This window comes from Myotis lucifugus, unplaced genomic scaffold (genome assembly GCF_000147115.1).
Source record: "Myotis lucifugus unplaced genomic scaffold, Myoluc2.0 scaffold_189, whole genome shotgun sequence".
Lineage (NCBI taxonomy): Eukaryota > Metazoa > Chordata > Mammalia > Chiroptera > Vespertilionidae > Myotis > Myotis lucifugus.
This window is the reverse complement of record NW_005871237.1, coordinates 75,294-96,792: the sequence shown is the minus strand read 5'-3', so window position 1 is coordinate 96,792 and position 21,499 is coordinate 75,294. Positions and strand designations below refer to the sequence as shown.

Sequence of the window (21,499 nt, the reverse complement as noted above, 5' to 3'; positions counted from 1 at the left end):
CAAACATTCTGATTAAGAAAATAAAAAGTCATGTTCCTGTATCTGCAGAGTAGGTTCTTTTCTTTTTTGCAATAGCCTGAAAACAGCTCCCCCTTGCTGTCTTTCAAAGCATATCTTCACTAAAGTTAAAACGCAAGGCTCTTTTAACAGTATTTCTGCGTCGCTTGGGCCTGCAGTTGAGTTCCAGCGGTCCAGAGTAACTAACTAATTAGTAACTAACAGGTCTTTTCTCTCTTCCTTCGCAGCGCCTCCTTCCTGCCTGGAGATTGCCTTGCCCGTCCCCCAACTCCCCCACCCCCGGCTCAGGAGCCTGGCAGTTTTCCGCTCCGGTGCCCTGGACAGCGCCGCCTGGGTGGCTGTCCTCCGGCAGCTGCTTTCTGTCCACTAGAAGAGATGTCCCCACGATTTAGCAGTAACCAGGCGATGTCCCCACGGACTACTGTGGCCCAATTCCCGCGCATCCCCCCTGTGGGAATCAGGCTTTTCCCGGGAGAAAACCCCAGGAATCTAGCTTAGAGAAAACTTCCTACGTCTCCTCCCATCCCCCACCCCACCCCACCCCGGGGGAAACTGGAAAGCCGGGAGACAGTCCCTTTCCCGGCTGCAGATACACGCACGGCGGCCGAGGGCTGGGTGGGACGAGTGAGTGCGTCCCTCCCCTCCGCAAACGTGGGCAGGGGAGCAGAGAGCCGGCAAACAAGTTCCTGGGGAGAGCGCACCCTCTAAGGCACCCGCTTGTTACCCAGCAGAGGAGGGTGGGGAGTGGCGAGGCAGGAAGAGAGAGAATTCCCGAAGCACATTTCTCTGGGAACAAAAGGAGTCAGGCTCCCTGCACCCCGGAGAGTGAAACCTGGCTGGAGGGGGTGGAGTCCTGCGCCAAGGTCAGGCGCAAGAGCCGCGCGCCCCGCAGAGTGGACTCGGGGTTTCTAGGAAAGGTATTGACCACGTCCGTTTGAGTCAAATGAGGGGCTAAGGTGGCTCTTGAGGGGGCTTGAGGAAATGGTGGCAATCCCAGAAAAGGCATGACACGTCCTGTTCACCAAGATTTTTGGAACAGAAGAGCGGGAAAGCGATATGACCCCGCATATCATGCGGAGGAATAGGCAAGTCTCCCGTCCCGCCCCTGCAGCTGTGATGCAAAGAGGACCAGTCACCGACGTGAGGCAGGAAAATAATCCCCCCTCCCCGGAAGCGGGTAGGGAGGTGGGGAGAGTGGGCAGCGAGCCGTCTCCAACCACTAGGGCGAGAGAGCGCGCATTCTGGGGAAACAAACCCCGCCTAAATAATTGAGTTAGGAGCCCACTGCCTTCAGAGGCTCGGAGCGCACCTCCCCAGCTTCCTCTGAGTTGAGTAAGGGAAGAGCAGGAAAAGCGGCGGCTGACGGAGCGGAGAGCAGCTCAGTTGGCCGGTGGCACGCTGCGCCCGGAGACGCCTGCGGGAGGGAGAGCGGAGCCCCGCGAGCGGCGAGTGCGGGCAGGAGAGAGCGCAGCGGGTCAGGAGCGCACGCCCGCGGAGGCAGGAAGGGAGCGAGCCTCCGCGGAGGTCCAAGAGGTGCTGCTGCCCGGACAGGATGCGTTTCGCCAGAGGCAACTCCAGCGGGGACAACGCCACTCGGGAAGGCGGGGATCCGCCGAGGGACGGGCGCAACGAGGAGCTGGCCAAGGTGGAGGTCGCTGTGCTAGCCGTGATTTTCGTGGTGGCCGTGCTGGGGAACAGCAGTGTGCTGCTGGCGCTGCACCGCACGCCTCGCAAGACGTCCCGCATGCACCTCTTCATTCGCCACCTGAGCCTGGCGGACCTGGCGGTGGCTTTCTTCCAGGTGCTGCCGCAGATGTGCTGGGACATCACCTACCGGTTCCGGGGACCCGACGGGCTGTGCCGCGTGGTGAAGCACCTGCAGGTGTTCGTCATGTTCGTGTCGGCGTACATGCTGGTCGTCATGACCGCGGACCGCTACATCGCCGTGTGCCACCCGCTGAAGACGCTGCAGCAGCCCGCGCGCCGCTCGCGCCTCATGATCGCCGCCGCCTGGGCGCTGAGCTTCGTGCTGAGCACGCCGCAGTACCTCGTCTTCTCCGTGATCGAGGTGGACAACGTCACCAAGGCCTGCGACTGCTGGGCCAGCTTCATCCAGCCCTGGGGTCCCCGCGCCTATGTGACCTGGATGACGAGCGGCGTCTTCGTGGTGCCGGTGATCATCCTGGGCACCTGTTACGGCTTCATCTGCTACCACATCTGGCGCAACGTCCGCGGGAAGACGGTGCCCCGCGAGGGCAAGGGCGCCGAGGGCACCGGCGGCGCCTTCCACAACGGGCTCCTGCTCGAGCCCTGTGTCAGCAGCGTGAAGATCATCTCCCGCGCCAAGATCCGCACGGTGAAGATGACTTTCGTGATCGTGACGGCCTACATCGTTTGCTGGGCGCCCTTCTTCGTCGTCCAGATGTGGTCCGTCTGGGATGAGCAGCTCCCCTGGGTCGGTAGGTGTCGGGACCATGGAGGAAGGTGCTGGGATGGAGTCCTGAGGGGGCGGCGGGTTCTTTTCATAATATCCCCTAGGACAGTTTTTCTTAAATTTCTCTGTGCATGAGAATTACACCTTGGCTGAAATTCTCAACAGGGCATGTTCCTGGGGTCCCCACCTCAGACGTTTTGATTCAGTAGCTCTGGAATGGGGCCCAGGAATCTGCATTTGTAGCTTGCAGAGATCCCGGGACCACAAATCCAGAAACTGTGCCCTAAAGTGAGCTACACAACTCCAAGACAGGATGACTTCCTTTTTCTCAATAAACTTTAATAATTCCCCTCCATAAAGGCCTTCATGTGTTAGATTTCTTCCTAGGAGTTTTATATTTGTTAATGCTATGGTAAGTTTATTTTTTAATTACATTCTAACTGGTTGCTGCTGGTTATAGATATATTGTTGCTATGTGTTGATTTTGAATTCAGCAACCATTCTAAACTTTTGTTTTTTTTATTATAAACACTTTTACAGATGATCTCCATTTGCCCCCATTTGCACAGTTTTTTGTGTCCATGGGCAATGCATATATGAATGACTTTTTGCCAATCACTAACCTCTGTGTTAATCACCTTGCTTTCAAATCTATTGGATTTAAGGAAATATTTTTACTGTCACAACTGCTTTTTGTTAGCTTGTGAAAAGTATCACAATTAATATAAACATTTTGTGGCAAGGGTGAAATGTACATATTTTTTTTCTGAAAAAAAAAAGTCTTAGGAAGTCAGTAATTCTAATTTGGCATTTAGCTAGTATTCCATTTCTTATAATCCTTTTCTAACAACTACTTTAACATTCTTTGGGAGGATTTCAAAGCAGAATTATTAATGAACTCTAAATTTGTTAAACTAATTAATTAGTCTCTCAGTAGTAACTTGACCACACAGCTATACACCTCTTCATGCAACCTTTGCAATAGTTTACGAAGAATGTTCCCTATACCTACTAGCTTGTTTGATTTTAGTTCCTTCACAAACTAGAAAAACTAATTTCACTAGAATTGTACCCCAAAAGAAATGATTTAATACTGTATCTTGAAAAATATATTTCCTTTTAGTAAGAAAAAAACTTTCAAAAGAACTGTATTACAGCAATATTACCAACAACTGTAGTTGGGAAATGGGTATCTGGGAACAACTGTCTTCTTGTTATTTGGGATTCACTAGGGAGTATATGTGAAATACCTTGGAATTTATATGTGCAAATAAAACATTTGAGCATGAACTTAATTCAAAGAATGAAAAATCATGCATGACTATAATATTACTGATGAAAAATACAACATAAATGCTATATTTTTGGTTTACCATTTCCTGTCTTCCTTGGTCTTAGCAGCCTCCTAATTATTGCCAATCAAATTAAAAAATCAGTCTAATAACTACTTATCGGAATTGAGACATGATTACTAAAATATTCTTCACTTATATGGAAGTATGTTGATGATTTCCATTCTTTTTTGAATATTCTTAGCCATGGATAATGACCATCTTTAAAAGTATAGCATCTTAGCACAAAGTATGATTAAATAACCTGTAATTTATTCTAGCATAGCATGAGTGAGAAGCCCCAGCTTGTGTTTTATAATCAAAGGAAAGTCAGTGCTTGCTAATTACTGTTATCTTCAGAAAAAGCGTATTACCTATTGTCCTAGTGTGAAAGTGAAAGATTATAATACGTATGCAAGTTTAACAAGGCAAAATAACATAAAATGTTTCAAAAGCCTGTTAGAATTTCCTAATTCAACTGTTCTTAATATAATTTAATTTTTAAACCACAATCAAAGATGGTTTTCTTTTTAAATTAAAAGAATTATCTAATTAACCAAAAAACAAACAAACAACTAAGTATTGCATCCTTCAGGGACCTATTTCAACTATCCCCTTCTGTATAGTTTTGTTATTACAAGAATATGTTTTAATATTTAAAAATTTAAAACTACTAAACACAGTGCAGGATGTCATACTTCTGCCTGAGTTATTGGGATGGATACAATTTGATGTATATGGTTATAGACTCTTGAAATTTCATTGCAATTGAAGCAGTTCTGTAAGTGCTGCGTCCTTTAGCACATGCTGGTACTAGAACAAAGGATACAAACTTCTAAAAATAAGTTACTTAATATTCTTAACCTCTTAAAAATCCCACTTACTTATTCTACTTAAACATTTTTTTTTTAATTTTTTAAAATATATTTTATTGATTTTTTACAGAGAGGATGGGAGAGGGATAGAGAGTCAGAAACATCGATAAGAGAGAGAAACATCGGATCAGCTGCCTTCTGCACACCTCCCACTGGGGATGTGCCCACAACCAGCGTACATGCCTTTGACCGGAATTAAACCTGCGACTTTACACTCCGCAGGCCGACGCTCTGTCCACTGAGCCAAACCGGTTAGGGCTACTTAAACATTTTAACTGTGTTTTTAAATATCTGAATTCATTTCAAGGCATTTTCCTTACAAAAATATTTTATAGCCAAGCAATTTCCATATACCACCTATTTACCTGCTTGATAAACAAAAGTCTTCACTTTCTATATTAACCCATAAATTTTTCCTACCTTCATTAGTCAATACAAAAATAAATTTATCCAGTGCTCGGTTACTTGCATTTGACTATTTGAATAATCTCCGCTTATGCTTTGCCTAGATTCGGAAAACCCGGCCACCACCATCACTGCATTGCTGGCTTCCTTGAATAGTTGCTGCAACCCCTGGATATACATGTTTTTTAGTGGCCATCTCCTGCAAGACTGTGTCCAAAGCTTCCTGTGCTGCCACAACATGAAGCAAGCATTCAACAAAGAAGATTCTGACAGTATGAGCAGAAGACAGACTTCTTACACTATGAACCGGAGCCCGACAAACAGTATGGGTGCTTGGAAGGACTCACCTAAATCTTCCAAGTTCATCAAATTTATTCCTGTTTCAACCTGAGCCCCTCATTCATGCAACTGACTCTTGGGACAGACTTTCTTGCCCATTGGCTGAATCCAGCTCACAATCTTGAGAACAAATGAACTACATCAGATAAGCATATGTCAATTTGTTGGGTATAAGACTGTGTTTCTGGTTGCATTTTCATATTGCTATGACCAAATGCTATGACTTGGTTTATACAGAATGATAATAAAAACATGCAACACTAAAATGTTCAGGCCTAATTCCCAGAAATATAACAAGTTCCTAAAGGAAATATAACAGATGTTTCTAAAGGAAAAATCTTGACCATCCTGACGTTATATTTTATTGTTGGTTTCTTCTCTTTTTACTTCTGATATAACTAAGCTTTGATTGGTTTAGAAGTCATATAATGTAGGGGCCTTATTTCTGAACAAAGTGAGCTCACCATCCATTAGCGTTAGAGTTGGAAACAAATTAGAAAAGACATCAAAGAAATTGTTTCCATTCAATAAAATCAATTTATACATCAGAAAATGCAGCCTCAACCAGTGGCCTAGAGATGGGATGGTGCCTTGGAGAAGCATGAGCAGGGGCGTGTCTGGTTCAGAGTGGAAAGAAGAAAGTTTTATTAGAAGCTATAAATCACCTAAAATTCCAAAACAGGAAGTTTAGAACTGGCAGTTCCCTCCTTTTGGTTCCTCATGCTTTGTTGGTTGTGAAATGCCAACGGACTAAGATGCAGAAGGTTGGAAAAATGTGTCAACTCACTGATAATCCTTTTCTTCTCCTGCAAGGTCGTTCTAAATTCACATTTGTATCAGGAATACTCAGTTTTATTAGAAAAGTAGAAGTGGATTGCCCAAGGTACTATGCAGACTTTCTCTAGAACAGTGTAAACATGTTTTGACCAGTGTCAAACTATAACACTGCTATTGGACAATACCCTTTAACAAAACGGTTTGCTGGATATTAACATGATCATTGCTTTACGGTTGGGGCGTCCAGATTCATAGATAAGAAAGTCTGCTAAAGAGTGACTCGAGATATATAATGTCCCCTAGCATTTAATTAAAAATAACTTGGTCTTTCCTTCCCATCTCCCACCCTTTTAACAGTGCGGGTAGAAGAAAGGCAGGGTTTCTACCAGGATGCAGAGGGAGATAGGAAGAAAAAAAAACTGCTCTGTACCTCCTCTGGTTTTCTTCATTGTTAAATGCATGACTTTAGGCAAATTCTTTAAAAATACATAAAGCCTCTATGTCCTTGGCTGTACAATGGAGTTGATAACACTCTCCTCACAGAGTCATTGTGAGGACTAAATGAAATAAGTGTGTGAAAGATCTTCATAAATAAACTGCCAAGTGCTATACAAATGCTAGTAGTTGTTTTATTATAGTCTTGGGGCCTTGAGAATCTCTCAGCCTTTTTCTGTTTACTTTTCATTAACCAGAATTTGTTGGTTTCATGTCTGGGATATAAAATCCTAAAACTTAAATATAGCTTCGCTGATTCATTGGAAAGCACTGCCAGCGTCGCGGAGCCTGACTTCTAGCCTAACTCGTTTCCAACTTTAAAGACAGAACTTGCTTTCCTTTGAATGCAGGTAAATCAAAGCCAGCCGAGAGCATCAGTTTCTTTCATTTCCAAACAGAGGTAAATCACAACACTATTTGGCTGCTGTTACTGCTTTTTTTTATTAATGGAACTCAGTGGGTTTATTCTGACTAGTTTGTCGGGCTCCTTTTCCTTCTTAGAGACCATGCAATAATTTGAGGATACATCATAAATATTTTGCATCTCTTAAAGGAAGTAATAGTTATTTTAATAGTATTGGTGGTTTTATTATTATTTTTAAATAACTCTGTAGATAAGAAACTGAGGACTGGATTGCACTGTGAGAACCTGAACCCAGCAACTTCACTCCTCTTCATTTTCTTGCCTCTCCAAATTCTCAGGCCTTTTACTCCCTGGATTGATATGCCTTAAAAAAAAGTTTGCAAATGTTCTATGGATATTAGGCCCTTAGGTCTTAGAAGTCTGCTTTTCAAAAATAAAAAATATGTTTCTTAAAGGGTACTCTCCAATATGAGGTATCAATTAAATTAATCAATTCTTTATTAGTTGAGGCATGGCAGCATCTCAGTAACACTGCCCTCTGTAACATTGTCAGCTTTTCGACAACTTCCCTTTGATAGTTCAAAAATGAAATCCTTTGGGTTGGATAAAAGATGAATCCACTTCTTTTTCTAAATCTAGTTGCAAAAGAATAACTTCATGTTCTTGGTATAGATTGCCAAATGTAAAACAATTCAGTTTCAATTTTACTTCTAGGAACATCTATCAAATCAGGTGCATATCAACCTACCCAGCCATGTTTTCTCCTTTTAAATGCATGAGATGAGATACAGAACAAAGGCTGGGGAGACCCCAGAGATCCAGTGCTAGTTCTGCACTAAGCAAGTATATGGTCTTATTCTCCGAGGTTTAGGCTTGTAGTTAAGAACAAATGTGTTGTACCACCTTCTTTTATTTTGCAGAGTTATCTGTTGGGAGATCCTGCAAGTACACCATATTAATGTATCTATGTGGATATGGGGAAATGATTGATAGATAATCACCTGCAGGGAGAAACTGGTGATATTGTCTACTGGGCATTTGATAAATATTAGTTGATGCTGAAAAAATAACATTTTAAAGTACATAATGTACTTAATGGATTAATTTTTAGACATGTATTTTCAAGGTATAAAACTACTCAGCTTTTATACTAAAATATCATTTGGAACATAACTGTGAAGAAAATTAGTGAAATTCGATGGTTAATTATATACTTGCCATACATACAGAATTTCTTCAAAGCAGTCTTCAACCATGATTAAGGGAAGGGTGTGGTTTTTAAAGAGAAAAAGAAAAATCAAGTCGTCCTAATAACATGCAGTACCCTCCTAAACAGATTACAGTTCTTAGAATGAACAAACCATTGGTGATTAAAAAACACAACTTTAATCTGTTATAGCACAAGTAAAGCAATCCAATTATATTAAAGTTTTATAAACTTTAGATTCTAAAACATACATTTTTGTAATGTAATTGGACATGCAGAGCTTTAAATTATTATAGCTTCAGAGTTTTCTCTACCACGAAAGCATAATTGGAGCTATCTAGGGAGACATTGAGCCTAGCCTCGCCCCGGATATCAAAGATTAGTCTCCTTTCAGTCCACATAAACTGAGCCCTAATGGATTTTCATTCTGGAGGCAACAGCTCTATTTAAAGTAAGACCAGGCAGGGCAGCTGGGATGCTAGTCCAGGGGGTGCAGAAGCAGCCATTCCCCACTTCCTCTCTCTCCTTCCCTGTGGCCCTTTTAGCACACTCAGTGTCGTTAGCAACACCGGGAATCATGAGTAACACAGAACAATAAATATTAGAGAATAATTCTTTATTCAAATTTGAGCAAAAATTTAAGAACTATTCATAAGAAGAGTTATGTTCTCAAGGCAACCGAAATGGGCTGCGTCACACAAGTTGTGTGATTTCATTGCATACCAAAGCATTTGAAAAATATTGTTCTAAATCAATTTTTAGATATAGTAATTTATCATGAATAAAAATATATTTTATCTATAGTATGTCACATCAAAAATATATATATATTATGGCTCAATATTAAATGCCATTATTTACTTTTTAATTTTATATAATATAAACTCACATCACATCTTTTTACATTGATTATATTCCAAATAAAAACAAAGTGTCATGGAGCGAGTTAAATATTTCTGTGTCCCAGGGTCAAATTAGGAAATACAGAAAAGAAACTTTGAGAATAAATCTGATAGTAATATCAGAATAATTATTAATTATTATTAATATGAAATAATTAGCATTTCCACACATGAAGGTAGTTATACTTATATCATGGGATTTATGACATATTCTATGATGTATTAGCTCATTATAACAAATGTATTAAAGAATTAATGTTGTATATTTAGTATTTTATTTTTGGAACTATTATTCACATGTTCTATATCCCCTAGCTTATTATGCTACACTAGAGGCCCAATGTACAAAATTCATGCAAGAGCAGGTCTTCGCAGCCCCAGCTGCCTTGGCCCTTACAGCCCTGGCTTCGTCCAGAAGGTCGTCCAGACGGTTGTTCCGTTGTTCGGCCGTTCACTCGATTTGCATATTACACTTTTATTATTATAGATAGATGAATTTCAATGTGTATTCTTGAGGAAATTGTATGATTCCGGTTTTGATGGATGTTGAAATGTTTTGTATTGTACCTAATATTTGGTCCTTTACTGAAAAAAATGTCTTGTGGCATTATATTGAAATAAGTGGTGAATTTATTTCTTAATTTTACTGTGTATTGGCTTGATTCTACAAATAAAAATAAATCTCAAAGTTGTTTGAAATAATTTTTTTACAACTTAGTTTAATAATGAAATATATTTCAATTTAATTATGCTGATTTTGAAAAACTTAAAGAAATGCTTTACAGCTGGTAGCTATTGATAGCTTTACATTTGAACACAAAGATGTTCTTGTTTATATTCTTTAACTGTATATAGAACAGATAAAACTTCATAACTGCCTTTTCAATAAATTACAGTAATGAAAGCAAATTAATTTTATTTTAGTTTGTATTAAGACAACCAAAATAATCAGTTAACTGAGGTCAGGTATGTCATCCTAGCCTAAAAATGTCATCTCTGTCCATTTGCCTCTAGAAGTTGGTGAGACTGAATTCTGGGCTCATATATCAAGTCTCTTTCCTGTCTCATAGTCTTTAAAATTGGAATTCTTTACCCTGTGTACTAATAAATTCAAATCACATTAAGTTTCCATTTATTTTTTTTCTTTGACAAGTTAAACCCTAATAGCATGGACTAAAAGGCTTATTTTGGGTTTGGCTTAAATTCTAGAAACAGTGAATGCCCAGAATGGAAGAAAGGGAATTTGAAGTCTCTATTTTAAAATACTGTTATTCTAGAACTCACTGTTATTTTAAAAGACTTGTAAATGCTTAAGAATAAACAGGATTTCTACCAAAACATGTTTTTAAAAGGTCCTATCAACCAGGTAAAATTGAACTAATAGTTCCATTGTATAACAGAAGATACTCATATAAAGAAATGCACTAGTGGCCTGGTCAGTGTGGCTCAGTGGTTGAGTATCTACCTATGAACCAGGAGGTTGCAGTTAGATTACCAGTCAGGACACATGCTTGGGTTGGGGACTCAATCCCTAGTAGGGGGTGTGCAGGAGGCAGCCCATCAATGATTCTCTCTCATCATTGATGTTTCTATCTCTCTCCCTCTCCCTTCCTCTCTGAAATCAATAAAAATATCCTATCTAATAATAGACAAAGATTCAAATTGACTGTACCTTCGCTACGTCCACTATTGGCTAATCAGAGTGATATGCAAATTAACCACCAACAAAGATGGTGGCTAATTTGCATATACCGGCTGGGAGCGAAGACTGAAGACACCATAGAAGGAAGCCAAGCAACGGAGCCGAGGTAGCGGAGACGGGCGGGAGAGAAGCAGCAGAGACGGGAGGGAGAGAAGCGGCAGAGATGGGTGGGATAGGAGTGGCAGAGATGGGTGGGGTAGGAATGGCAGAGACGGGCAGGGTAGGAACGGCAGAGACGGGAGCGAAGCCCTATTCTTGCAGGAATCTTCCTGCAACGGGCCTCTAGTATTTTAATAAAAGAAATGCACTAGTGTAGGATTTATTAATTCATTCATTCTCTACCTTTAACCCTCCTTAATCTCTAGAGCTAAACATTTCTTCTCTTCTTTTCAAATGCCCTCTCAATATCTACACTATGACATATCAAAATGATTGCAATGTTGGTTTATTGGTCTGTCTTCTCCACAATAATCATAATCGTGTTTATCTTAAAAATAGGAAGTACTTCCTCTTCATCTTTGCATCTTCATATAGTAGCAGCAGTCTATAATATATGGTTAATTAATGAAACTAATGAAGATATTAACACACACATATTATGATTAGCAGTTGGAAAAGCAAGGCAAAGTCTGTGTTTTTCCCTAGATTTAAGAGGAATCCTGAGGATTATTACTAATTCCTGCTTCTGTTGAACTCTGAATCCACAGCCCATTAGTTTACTTCTCAGGACTACTCTACTTCATTCATTCTCCTGCCACCTTTCTTCCAACAATTCTGAGTGATGGGGTCCCCTAAAGGTTGGGGGTATGGTGAGGGCTTAGATTATGCCTCAGAAGAGACAGTGATTTATATGCACTCCCCTAGAGGTTCATGGTCATCTCTTCTAAGGGGGGTTAGTCTCTACTTAGTCTTCCCTTTAGGACCTTGCTGACTGCTATCTTATTCAATCCTTCTCTCAAATCCCTTGTGTTCCCAACTGTCAGAAAATAACATTTCCTCCACTTGGTTTTGTAGAACTATTTAACTTTTATTTGGCTAAAACACTCTCATTTAGACTATGCCTTTCAAAACAGCTCATTGTCTTTAAAGGTGTTTTCCTCAAGTATAAGAGCCATTCTCATTCCAGAAGGAATGCTGTTTTTTTCCTAGATCAAAGACCTAAAACTGCATTGAGCTTTTAAATTCAGCTGTTTTTTCTTCATTTCTTTTATACTGGTTTTGAAACATAGAGGGTGCCTAAATCGTTCAGATTTTGCCCTTTTAATCATTTGTGTAACTTCCGTACAATTGATGTTTCTCCGGGTTGGATTGCCCTGTATTCCCATAGGTGCACAGTTATAAGATCATCTCAAAATTCTCTAACAGATATCTACACTAATAAAAGAGAAACATGGTAATTAGCGTACGACCGCTACCCTTCCCATTGGCTAATCAGCATATCCTTATGCAAATTAACTGTCAGCCAAGATGGCGGCCGGCAGCCAGGCAGCTGGAAGCGAACATGAGGCTTGCTTGCTGTGGACTCCAACGTTCCCCGCCTCACTAGCCGGCCTCTGAGCTTCAGTTGGAAACATAGTAACATTTATAGAAGATAAACAAAACTCCAGAAACCTCCTGTCAGTCAGCCGGGATCTCAGAGCTAGAGTCGCAATATTGTTTCGAATACAGAAAACAAAGGCCAGAAACCTGCTTTCAGCCGAGCCTCAGAGAGAAAGCCGGCTCTCAGCTCCAGTGACAGCCATAGAAGGTAAATAAATGCCAGAATAAAAAAAAAAGAAAAAAAGGAGAGGTTTGGAGCTTCAGTCGCCCGCCAGCCTGAAAACAGCCCTCAGCCCCTCAGCCAGACTGGCCAGGCACCCCAGTGGGGACCCCCACCCTGAAGCAACAAGATGGCGGCTAATTTGCATACTGAAGGCGGTGGCAGCAGGCAAAGCTGTCTGCGGTCTGGAACCCGGATCTGTGACCCTGCCGGGAGGGATCAGCAGAGCCGCGAGCTCTCCCGGCACCGGGACCAGCGTGACAGGAGGCAGCGCCCAAACACCCTGATCGCCCTGCGCTCTGTGTGTGACAGTGGTGGCGCCCCAACCCCCCCCACGGGCCTGCTCTATGTGAGACGGGGTAGAGCATACTTCCCATCGGCCCTGCCCTGGAGTGTGACAGGGTGTGGCGCCTCACTACCCCCCCCCCCCCACGGGCCCTGCTCTGTATGTGACAGTGGGGCGGTGCCCCAGCTCCCCTATTGGCCCTACTCTGTGTGTGACAGGGGGCAGCTCCCCAACCCCCTGATCGGCCCTGCTCTGTGCATGACAGGGGGGAGCTCCCAAAACCCCTGATTGACCCTGCTCTGTGCATGACAAGGGGGAGCTCCCCAAACCCCTGATGGGCCCTGCTCTGTGTGTGACAGGGGGCAGCACCCCAACCCCCTGATCAGCCCTGCTCTGTGTGTGACAGGGGGCAGCGCCCCAACCCCCTGATCAGCCCTGCTCTGTGCATGGCAGGGGGCAGCGCTCCAAACCCCTGATCGGCCCTGCTCTGTGCGTAACAGGGGGTGGCACCGCAACCTCCCCATCGACCCTGCCTTGAGTGTGACAGAGGGCGGTGCCCCAACCCCCCAATCGGCCCTACCCTAAGCGTGACTAGGGGTGGCATCGCAACCTCCCCATCCACCCTGCTCTGTGCATGACAGGGGGCGGCGCCCCAACTCCCCAATGCCCTGCTCTGAGCCCGACCAGGGGCTGCACCTAGGGATTGGGCCTGCCCTCTGCCACCCAGGAGCAGGCCTAAGCCAGCAGGTCGTTATCTCCTGAGGGGTCCCAGACTGCGAGAGGGCACAGGCAGGGCTGAGGGACCCCCTCTCCCCCCCGAGTGCACAAATTTTTGTGCACCAGGCCTCTAGTTCATCTCATAATACTCTTAGAGGAGAATTCTGTAACTTTCTTTTCCATAGCAGCCAAGCATAAGCAAATGCCCAAGCTATTGGGATAGATATAGAGATATAGATATAGAGATAGAGATACAGATACTTCCATAGACTTTATTTTTTAGAGCAGTTTTAGGTCCATAGAAAAATTAAGTGGATAATACAGAGATTTCCCATATACCCCTCTCTCTACCAGAATGGCACATTTGTTACCATTGATGAATCTACATTGACACATCATAACCAGCAAGAGTCCATACTTTACATTAGGGTTCACTCTGGATATTGTACACTCTATAGCTTTGGGAAAATGTATAATGGCACATATCCACCACTGTAGTATCAGACAGAGTATTTTCACTGCCTAACAGTCCTCTGTGCTCCATCTTCCCTTTCCCCAACTCCTGGAAACCACTGACTTTTTTATTTTCTCTTTAGTTTTGTATGTTAAATTTTAATATCCACTGTGTCTTTAATGCCCTGGCCCAGATCTTTGCTCCAGCTTACCTAATTGCTACTTTATTGTAAAACAATATCATATAAAATAGACCCAACAACAACTCTAAGATATTTTCAAACAAAAGGAAACATAAGTTAAAAAAAAAATCCTGCAGAAAGAGCCTTTCACCTCGGCCCAGACATTTGTCAAAATCTCTGCTAGAGGCATTTATACCACTTCTTTTTTTCCCTTCCCCTCCTCTTCATACCAATTTAAAAACATCCTCCATGTACCCAGCTCCACTTTCCAGCTGTGGCTCAATTTTTAGCTAATAGCACAACATTTTTCAAAGGAAGAGCGCTCTTCCACAATCTGATTGTGAATGATGTGTCTTGCCCCTCAAGTCCTTGTCGGTGAGAAATCCAGGGCCCAGAACATGCCAAAAACGCTCACTCCTAAGGAGCTTTTGAAAGCAGAACAGTGAGAGCCTTTAGAAAAGCCAAAGAACCCAAAGACTATATTTGGAGATAACAAAGAGCTTGGATAAGACTCTTATCTAACTTCAATTTTTCAAAAACAAAACACAAAATGTGAACATTTTTTAGGTATCCAACTGATAATTACGCTTCAATTGCTTCATTTTATAGAAACACCATTTACTGACTACAGCATCCAAGTAATCTGCCCAACCCCTGACCCAAGACAGTGCAGATAAATGGTTTAAGCTGCTTAGGATGGAAACAGGGATCCTAATGACAAAGATAGAAGAGGAAAATCAGCCATTTAGGAGTTTTAGTAAATACACATAAATGTCTCCCCCCCCCCCTCTATTTCTATTTTAAGTTACAATTTATCTGGTAAAAATCCAGAAGGAACTTCAATGAAATTGTTACATTAGATGACTATAAAAATCAGTCTCCAGGGGTTTTTAAAAGTGGTTTACTTACCTAAGCAAAGCTGGTAGTTTCCTTAAACAAATACATAAACTGTTCAATAAATAATGTAATCCTTAAAATATATAGAAATCTTCAATATACTGTCAATGGGTTATTATGCAAATGGTATGGAAATGAATGTTTTGAGTAAGTGAATAAAGTATTGTTTTGATGTCAAATACAGGCTAAATAAGTCAAAGTTAATTTGCTTCAAAACCATTCACTGCCTTTTCTGTTTGTGTTATGGAGTATAAGTCAGATGTTCATGGCCTACACTGACATTGCAGGAGACATTAAAAGTTCAGGATCTTTGGGAAATAAAATGCTAATATGATTTATATCTTCATTAGAATAAAGAGCTACTACAATGAGTCTTTACAATATCAAATCTTTGGATTAATTAATTTCTCTATAGAAATTAGCAGTGTGTGACCTGCTCAGTAGTTCCATTGGTAAATGAGAGATGGAGGAACACCTATCATTAGGTTTTATGAATGTTCCTATTCTTACCAAATATTTTAGGCTCAATTAGGTGTTATTTTTCTCTCTTATTCAAATGTAGAAAATATGTCTCTGCACATTTCAGAAAGGGGGGAGAAAGGATTTCTCCTCAGCTATACCTTCTGTGACCTTGAAACTGGTTCCTATTTCTAGCCATCTTGTGCATGCCTTCCCAATTTACCTGTCCGACTTTGGGTTGAGTGGAGGGCAGGGTGCTGGAGCTAGAGACAAGTCTCTATGCTAGACTATTTCATTTCTTAATCTGAAACTCTTTCTCCTTCCCGGTAATTGGCATCAGACATTGGCATCACCACATTATGCTGGCCCATCTGGCCCTGTAACACAGCCCTGACTTGTCTCATCAGCTTCTGCTACCAGCCTGGCTTCAGCCCACTTCCATCTGGGGGTCAGCCCCTTCCTGCTTGGCCTTTCAACACTCATTCACACAGTTCTCTCCAGCCCATGTGATGGTCTCCCCATCCTGGCTCCTCAGACCAGTGCTTCTCAAACTTTAACTCACAAGTAACCCAGGGATCTTATTCAAATGTATATGATCTGATTCCGCAGATTATGATTGACGAGGGCTGATTATAGGATTCTGGATTTCCAACAGCCTCCCTAGTGATGACCGCCTATTGATCAGTACACCACACTTTGAGTAGCCAGGCCTGGGGGCTTTTGTGCTATATGGTAATGAAAAGTACTGCCTAACCATTTTCAAGGCTTCATGCCATATGGGTCCCATACCTGCTATATGTATGTAGCCTCTGAAATGGCACGGTCACATCAAATTGTCCAGTCTGGTCACTTCCTGAGAAGTGGTCTCTAAGGTTCCTTACTCTGCTGCTTGCACCAGGATGCTGCCTTCAGAATTTCCCTTTGCTGTACCCAGGTTCCAGACCTAGAATTCAGAAACAGAGAATGGACCTGGGAACGCAAAGGCTAAATTAAGAGTAACTTTAAAAAGGGAGCCTATGTTCCTGATGAAACAAGGGGAACACTGCCCTCCGGTACAGGAGATTTTTTCCTACTTAACTGCCCTGTGATCACAATCTACCTCATAAATGCCCGTCCCTTCAACCTCTTGTTTCTAAGGGGGACACTTGAGTGCCTCTCCCATAAGAGGGAAGATGACTAAGCTGTATTCCCATAGCCCTGGACACAGTCATCTCATAGCAGCATCAGCAAGCTACTGAAAATGTTCTGATAACTGCCTATCTTTATCTTTACTATGTTTATACTGTTTATTTCTTTTCCATTTTATTTTCCCTATTTTAACAATGTAACACATGCATATAATCTAAAAAATGGTACTAAGATAATGAAAAGTAAGTGTTTTCCAGAGGTTAAGTACTACCATACTTTTGAATAATATACTTATTCTATAACTTGTTGACTTACTTAAGTCATTTATTGACTTCCTGCTATAAGAAATGGAGCACATTCCCCTTCATCTTTTCTCTCCAACCTTCCAAATATATCCATATCAATACTTGAATTATTTTAATCATCAGTGTTACCTCATTATAATTAGAAAGTAAGACTACAAACTCTAAACTTAAAAAGAAGTTGGCACTTATTCAACTTATTTATAAGAACTCCATAGGGGAAGGAGAGAGGCGTGCTCATGAGCCAGCATCTGGGCATCCCTATTTCTGGGCTCCATTACACATATACATGATTGGCTTTCTTTCTTTCTTTTTTATTTATTTTTTTTGAGGTCCTACTGATTTTTTTATTCATTTTTTTCTTTTTTAGCCAAGCCTATTTTTTTTTTCTTGATCAAGGTATTACAAATGTGTGGTTATCCCTCCATTCTGCGCCCCCCCCCATCCTACCTTCATCCTTACCCTCTGTTGTCTGCGTCCATTGGCTATGCTTACAAGTCTCTTGCATGCATACAAGTCTCTTGGTTGATCTCTTCTCCTTACCCCACACCCTCCCCTACCTTCCCTCTGAGGTTTGAGCATCTGATCGATGTTTCACTGTCTCTGGATCTGTTTTTGTTCATCGGTTTATGTTGTTCGTTATAATCCACAAATGAGTGAGAGCATGTGATATTTATCTTTCTCTGACTGACTTATTTCACTTAGCATAATGCTGTCCAGCTCCATCCATGCTGTTGCAAATGGTAGGAGTTCCTTCCTTTTTACAGCAGCACAGTATTCCATTGTGTAGATGTACCACAGTTTTTTAATCCATCATGGATACTCAAGTCCCTTATATATGGCACAGAATAATGTATCTAGTTGGCCATCCCTATCTACAGATTCCAAACTGTGAATGCAAAAAGGGGCCCAATGTAAATTTATTGAAAAAAATCTACATATTAAGTGGACTCATGTAGTTCAAACCATGTTGTTCAAGGGTCTATATTGAAAAAAGCAATTCCTTCACAATATTAATTGTCTAGAAATAAACAATGCAAAATGTGAAGCCGATATAAATAAAATTAAGTTTTAATGAGATATATAAATGAGGCTTAAATAAGTGGACATAATATGTTTTTGAATAGGAAGCAATATAAGATGTCCATTTTTCTTAATGTATAGCTTTAAAACAATTCCTACAACATAAAATTACTGGTATTTTTCAGAGTTGATCTGGGCACACCAAAATGTTAACAGTGGTTACACCTAGGGAATGAGGAATGGAAAAGTGAGAGTGAGGAAAAACATAGAATTTCAGTTTTTCCTATTTATACACCAATAATTTGATTTTTTACATCATTATAATATAAGACTTAACAAAGAATATGTCTAAAAGTTCATTAAAGAGTAATTTGGCAAGAATTTTAAAAGAAATAAATACCAGCCCTCCTATATACTGACACATATTTCAAGGCCATGGCATAGACATAAACAGAAACATTGATGATGAAATAGATTTTATTTCACATTTCATATGAATTTTATATGATAAAGAAATTCTGACAAATCAATAAATGAGAGAACTAGTATTCTAATAAATGGTACTGATACAATTGCTTAGTAATTCAGAACAAAAAGGTCAATTTATTTTCTCACTTCATTCCATGCTCCCATATTATATTTGGAAAGACTGAAAATTTAAGTAGTAGAAGAAAACAAATTTGAGCCCTTACCAAAATTCTGGAGTGAGGAGCATTTTCTGAATCTAAAAATATAATGGGGGCCTACCCGGCAGAGCTCTGTGATTAAGCATGGACTTATGAACCAGGAGGTCACCTTCTATTCCCCGTCAGGGCACACAGTCTGGGTTGCAGGCTCAATCCTGAGTGTGGGACATGAAGGAGACAGCTGATCAATGATTCTCTCTCATCATTAATATTTCTACCTCTGTCTTCCTCTCTAAAATCAATAAAAATATATTTAAAAAATAAAAATATAATGGAGAAAACTACAAAATAAAAGATGAATAGATTTAACCACAGTAGCTTTAAATTGTCTCTTACTGCTTTTAAGGGGGGGGGGGAGCAAAAGTAAGGCATAAGACATATTATGATCTCTAACTTTCACGTCTGAAATTTTCCTATATAGCCCTGAAATATGCTATCTTGGAAGACAGAAGTAAAACCAAAGATTATTTGTAAGAAACAGAAAGGCAACATCATATACATGGCCCATTGATCTGCTCAGGAAAACATAATGTCAACAAATATACAGATTTACAAACATTCAGCATGTTCCATCAGGCTATACTTAAGTTGCAATGGAGATGAAGAAGAATAGGTAGCCCAGGTAAAGATAAAAACACCTTCCCACGGTCTATCTTTAGTCATTAATTACATCTGACAAGATTCTGTTGACCTTGGATACGATTGGAAAGCCAATACTTTTTTTCCCCTGTGACCTCATCTGGGCATGTAGTTGAAAGGTACAAATTATGTGGGTATTTGGAAAAAGAGCTATTTTTCAAACACGGAAAAGAAATTTTACTTTTAGGTAGTGTTTTAGTCTGTTTGCGTTCCTTAAACAAACTACCATAGATTGGGTGACATAAACGACAGATATTCCTTCTTCATAATTCTAGATCTGATGGGGAATATAAAACATTTTGGGGGGACTAGCAATCTGAATCTGTGCCAGTAACCTAATGTACATTCCTTTTTATATATCTATTTTATTGATTTTTTACAGAGAGGAAGGGAGCGGGATAGAGAGTTAGAAACATTGATGAGAGAGAAATATCGATCAGCTGCCTCCTGCACACCTCCTACCGGGGATATGCCCACAACCAAGGTACATGCCCTTGGCCAGAATCAAACCTGGGACCATTCAGTCCACAGGCCGAAGCTCTAGCCACTAAGCCAAACCGGTTAGGGCATAATGTACATTCTTGACAGGTTATAATTAAGTCACTGCCCCTTTCCCCACAATCTGGTCTAGCAAGACCTGTTTTCCTAATTAACCCACTTTACAAAGGGGCCATAAACAAGGAGTGTAACAGCTTAGCTAGAGGGGAGGTCACTGATACCACCCAGACCAGGCAGTTAGATACAATCTCACGTCCCCATTCTGACTGACTCAGGAGGGGCTGAGTCAAAAGCCTGGTAGTTAGGAAACAGAGAGAAAACAAAGAAACCGAAGGGTATAAAGGGAAAGCTTCCTCCATATTCACTCACTCAGGATCTGGAGAACTGACCCCCTGAGTCACTGTACTAGTACATCTGAAACATCTGAAAATAAATGGGCTTATCCTGGACCTCCGAGTACTCCCTGTGTATTTTTCCGTTGCCTGGTAAATTCTGTAACAGATCAGGGCACCGGCAGATTCAGTGTGTGGTTTACAGACTGCCTGGTTCACAGTCTGCTGACTTCTGGCTATAACCTCACATGGTGGAGGGGTGATTGATCTCTTTCAAAAGAGCGCTAATCCCATTCAGGAGGGCTCGTTGGAGGTTCCACCCTCCAAATACAATTGCATTGGGAATTAAGATTCCACATATGAATTCCAGGGGGACAAACATCTAGTCAATGGTGGGCAGCCTATAAAATTCTCTTTTTTTGTGAGGTTTTTTCCAAATCTTAAGAGTTAAAAAAACAAACACATTCTGCTAAAATCCATCTCTAAAATTGCATTTAGTTGTTTTATATTTCTCTATTACCATCTTCTCAACTTTGATGGGCTATGAAACTACACTGTAATCTGAATGACAGCTTTTTACTAAAAGGTATTTTGATTGTATTCATGGAATAAGGCATATGAGTCAGATCTCCTCTAAAACTAAAATCTTGTTTCCTTGATTAAAAACAGTTTTACTGGCAAAAAGAACCTTTATCTTTCCACTTGTTTTTAACATAACTGCACACTGAGAAAATATATTTTATGATTTTAGTTTTTTCTAAATAGGGTGCATATGAAGGCAATGTATGAAATAAGAATTCAAAATACAGTTGAATTTTTTAATTTGAGAGTATTTGAATATAACATTGCAGACCTTTTTATACAATGCTTTAAATTCACTTGAACTTTTTCTTTGAATAACAGGAACTTTCCTGCCTAAAAATCTGTATCTAGATACAATATTGTAGGCTCATTTGACATTCAGTAACTTCCAAAAATATTAGGGACCCGGGAACCTCAGCTACCAGACCTGATCCTGCAAGGATCCCTGTGGGATCAGGTCTAAACCGGCAGTAGGACATCCCCTAAGGCAGTGGTTCTCAACCTTGGCTGCACATTAGAATCACCTGGGAATCTTTTTAAAATCCTGATTTCTGGGCCTCATCCTCTGGAAATTCTTTGTTACTAATGTTGTGGCCTTACCCCATAACAAAGAAACAGAATTTCCAGAGGATGAGACACAGAAATCAGGATTTTAAAAAGATTCCCAGGTGATTCTAAATGTGCAGCCAAGTTTGAGAAACCACTGC

The 21,499-nt window shown here is 41.0% G+C and overlaps 1 protein-coding gene across 2 annotated transcripts; it reads left to right on the top strand.

Moving 5' to 3' along the window:
- The first annotated feature begins 989 nt into the window (after positions 1-989).
- Positions 990-9,838, top strand: AVPR1A (arginine vasopressin receptor 1A). Of its 2 annotated transcripts, XM_023760677.1 has the most exons (3): positions 990-1,496; positions 1,539-2,477; positions 5,168-9,838. In XM_023760677.1, exons 2-3 carry the CDS (start codon positions 1,571-1,573, stop codon positions 5,452-5,454), a joined length of 1,194 nt encoding a protein of 397 aa, XP_023616445.1. In that variant the 5' UTR covers positions 990-1,496; positions 1,539-1,570; the 3' UTR covers positions 5,455-9,838. The 2 variants fall into 2 exon arrangements, with proteins under 2 accessions (XP_023616445.1, XP_006096908.1); XM_006096846.3 differs by having other exon boundaries at positions 990-2,477.
- Positions 9,839-21,499: the final 11,661 nt, after the last annotated feature.

Excerpts from the sequence above, each read along its gene's own strand:
- AVPR1A (XM_023760677.1), top strand. The coding sequence starts at position 1,571 with ATGCGTTTCGCCAGAGGCAACTCCAGCGGGGACAACGCCACTCGGGAA. Across the intron at positions 2,478-5,167 it reads TGAGCAGCTCCCCTGGGTCG|ATTCGGAAAACCCGGCCACC; the intron begins GTAGGTGTCGGG and ends TGCTTTGCCTAG.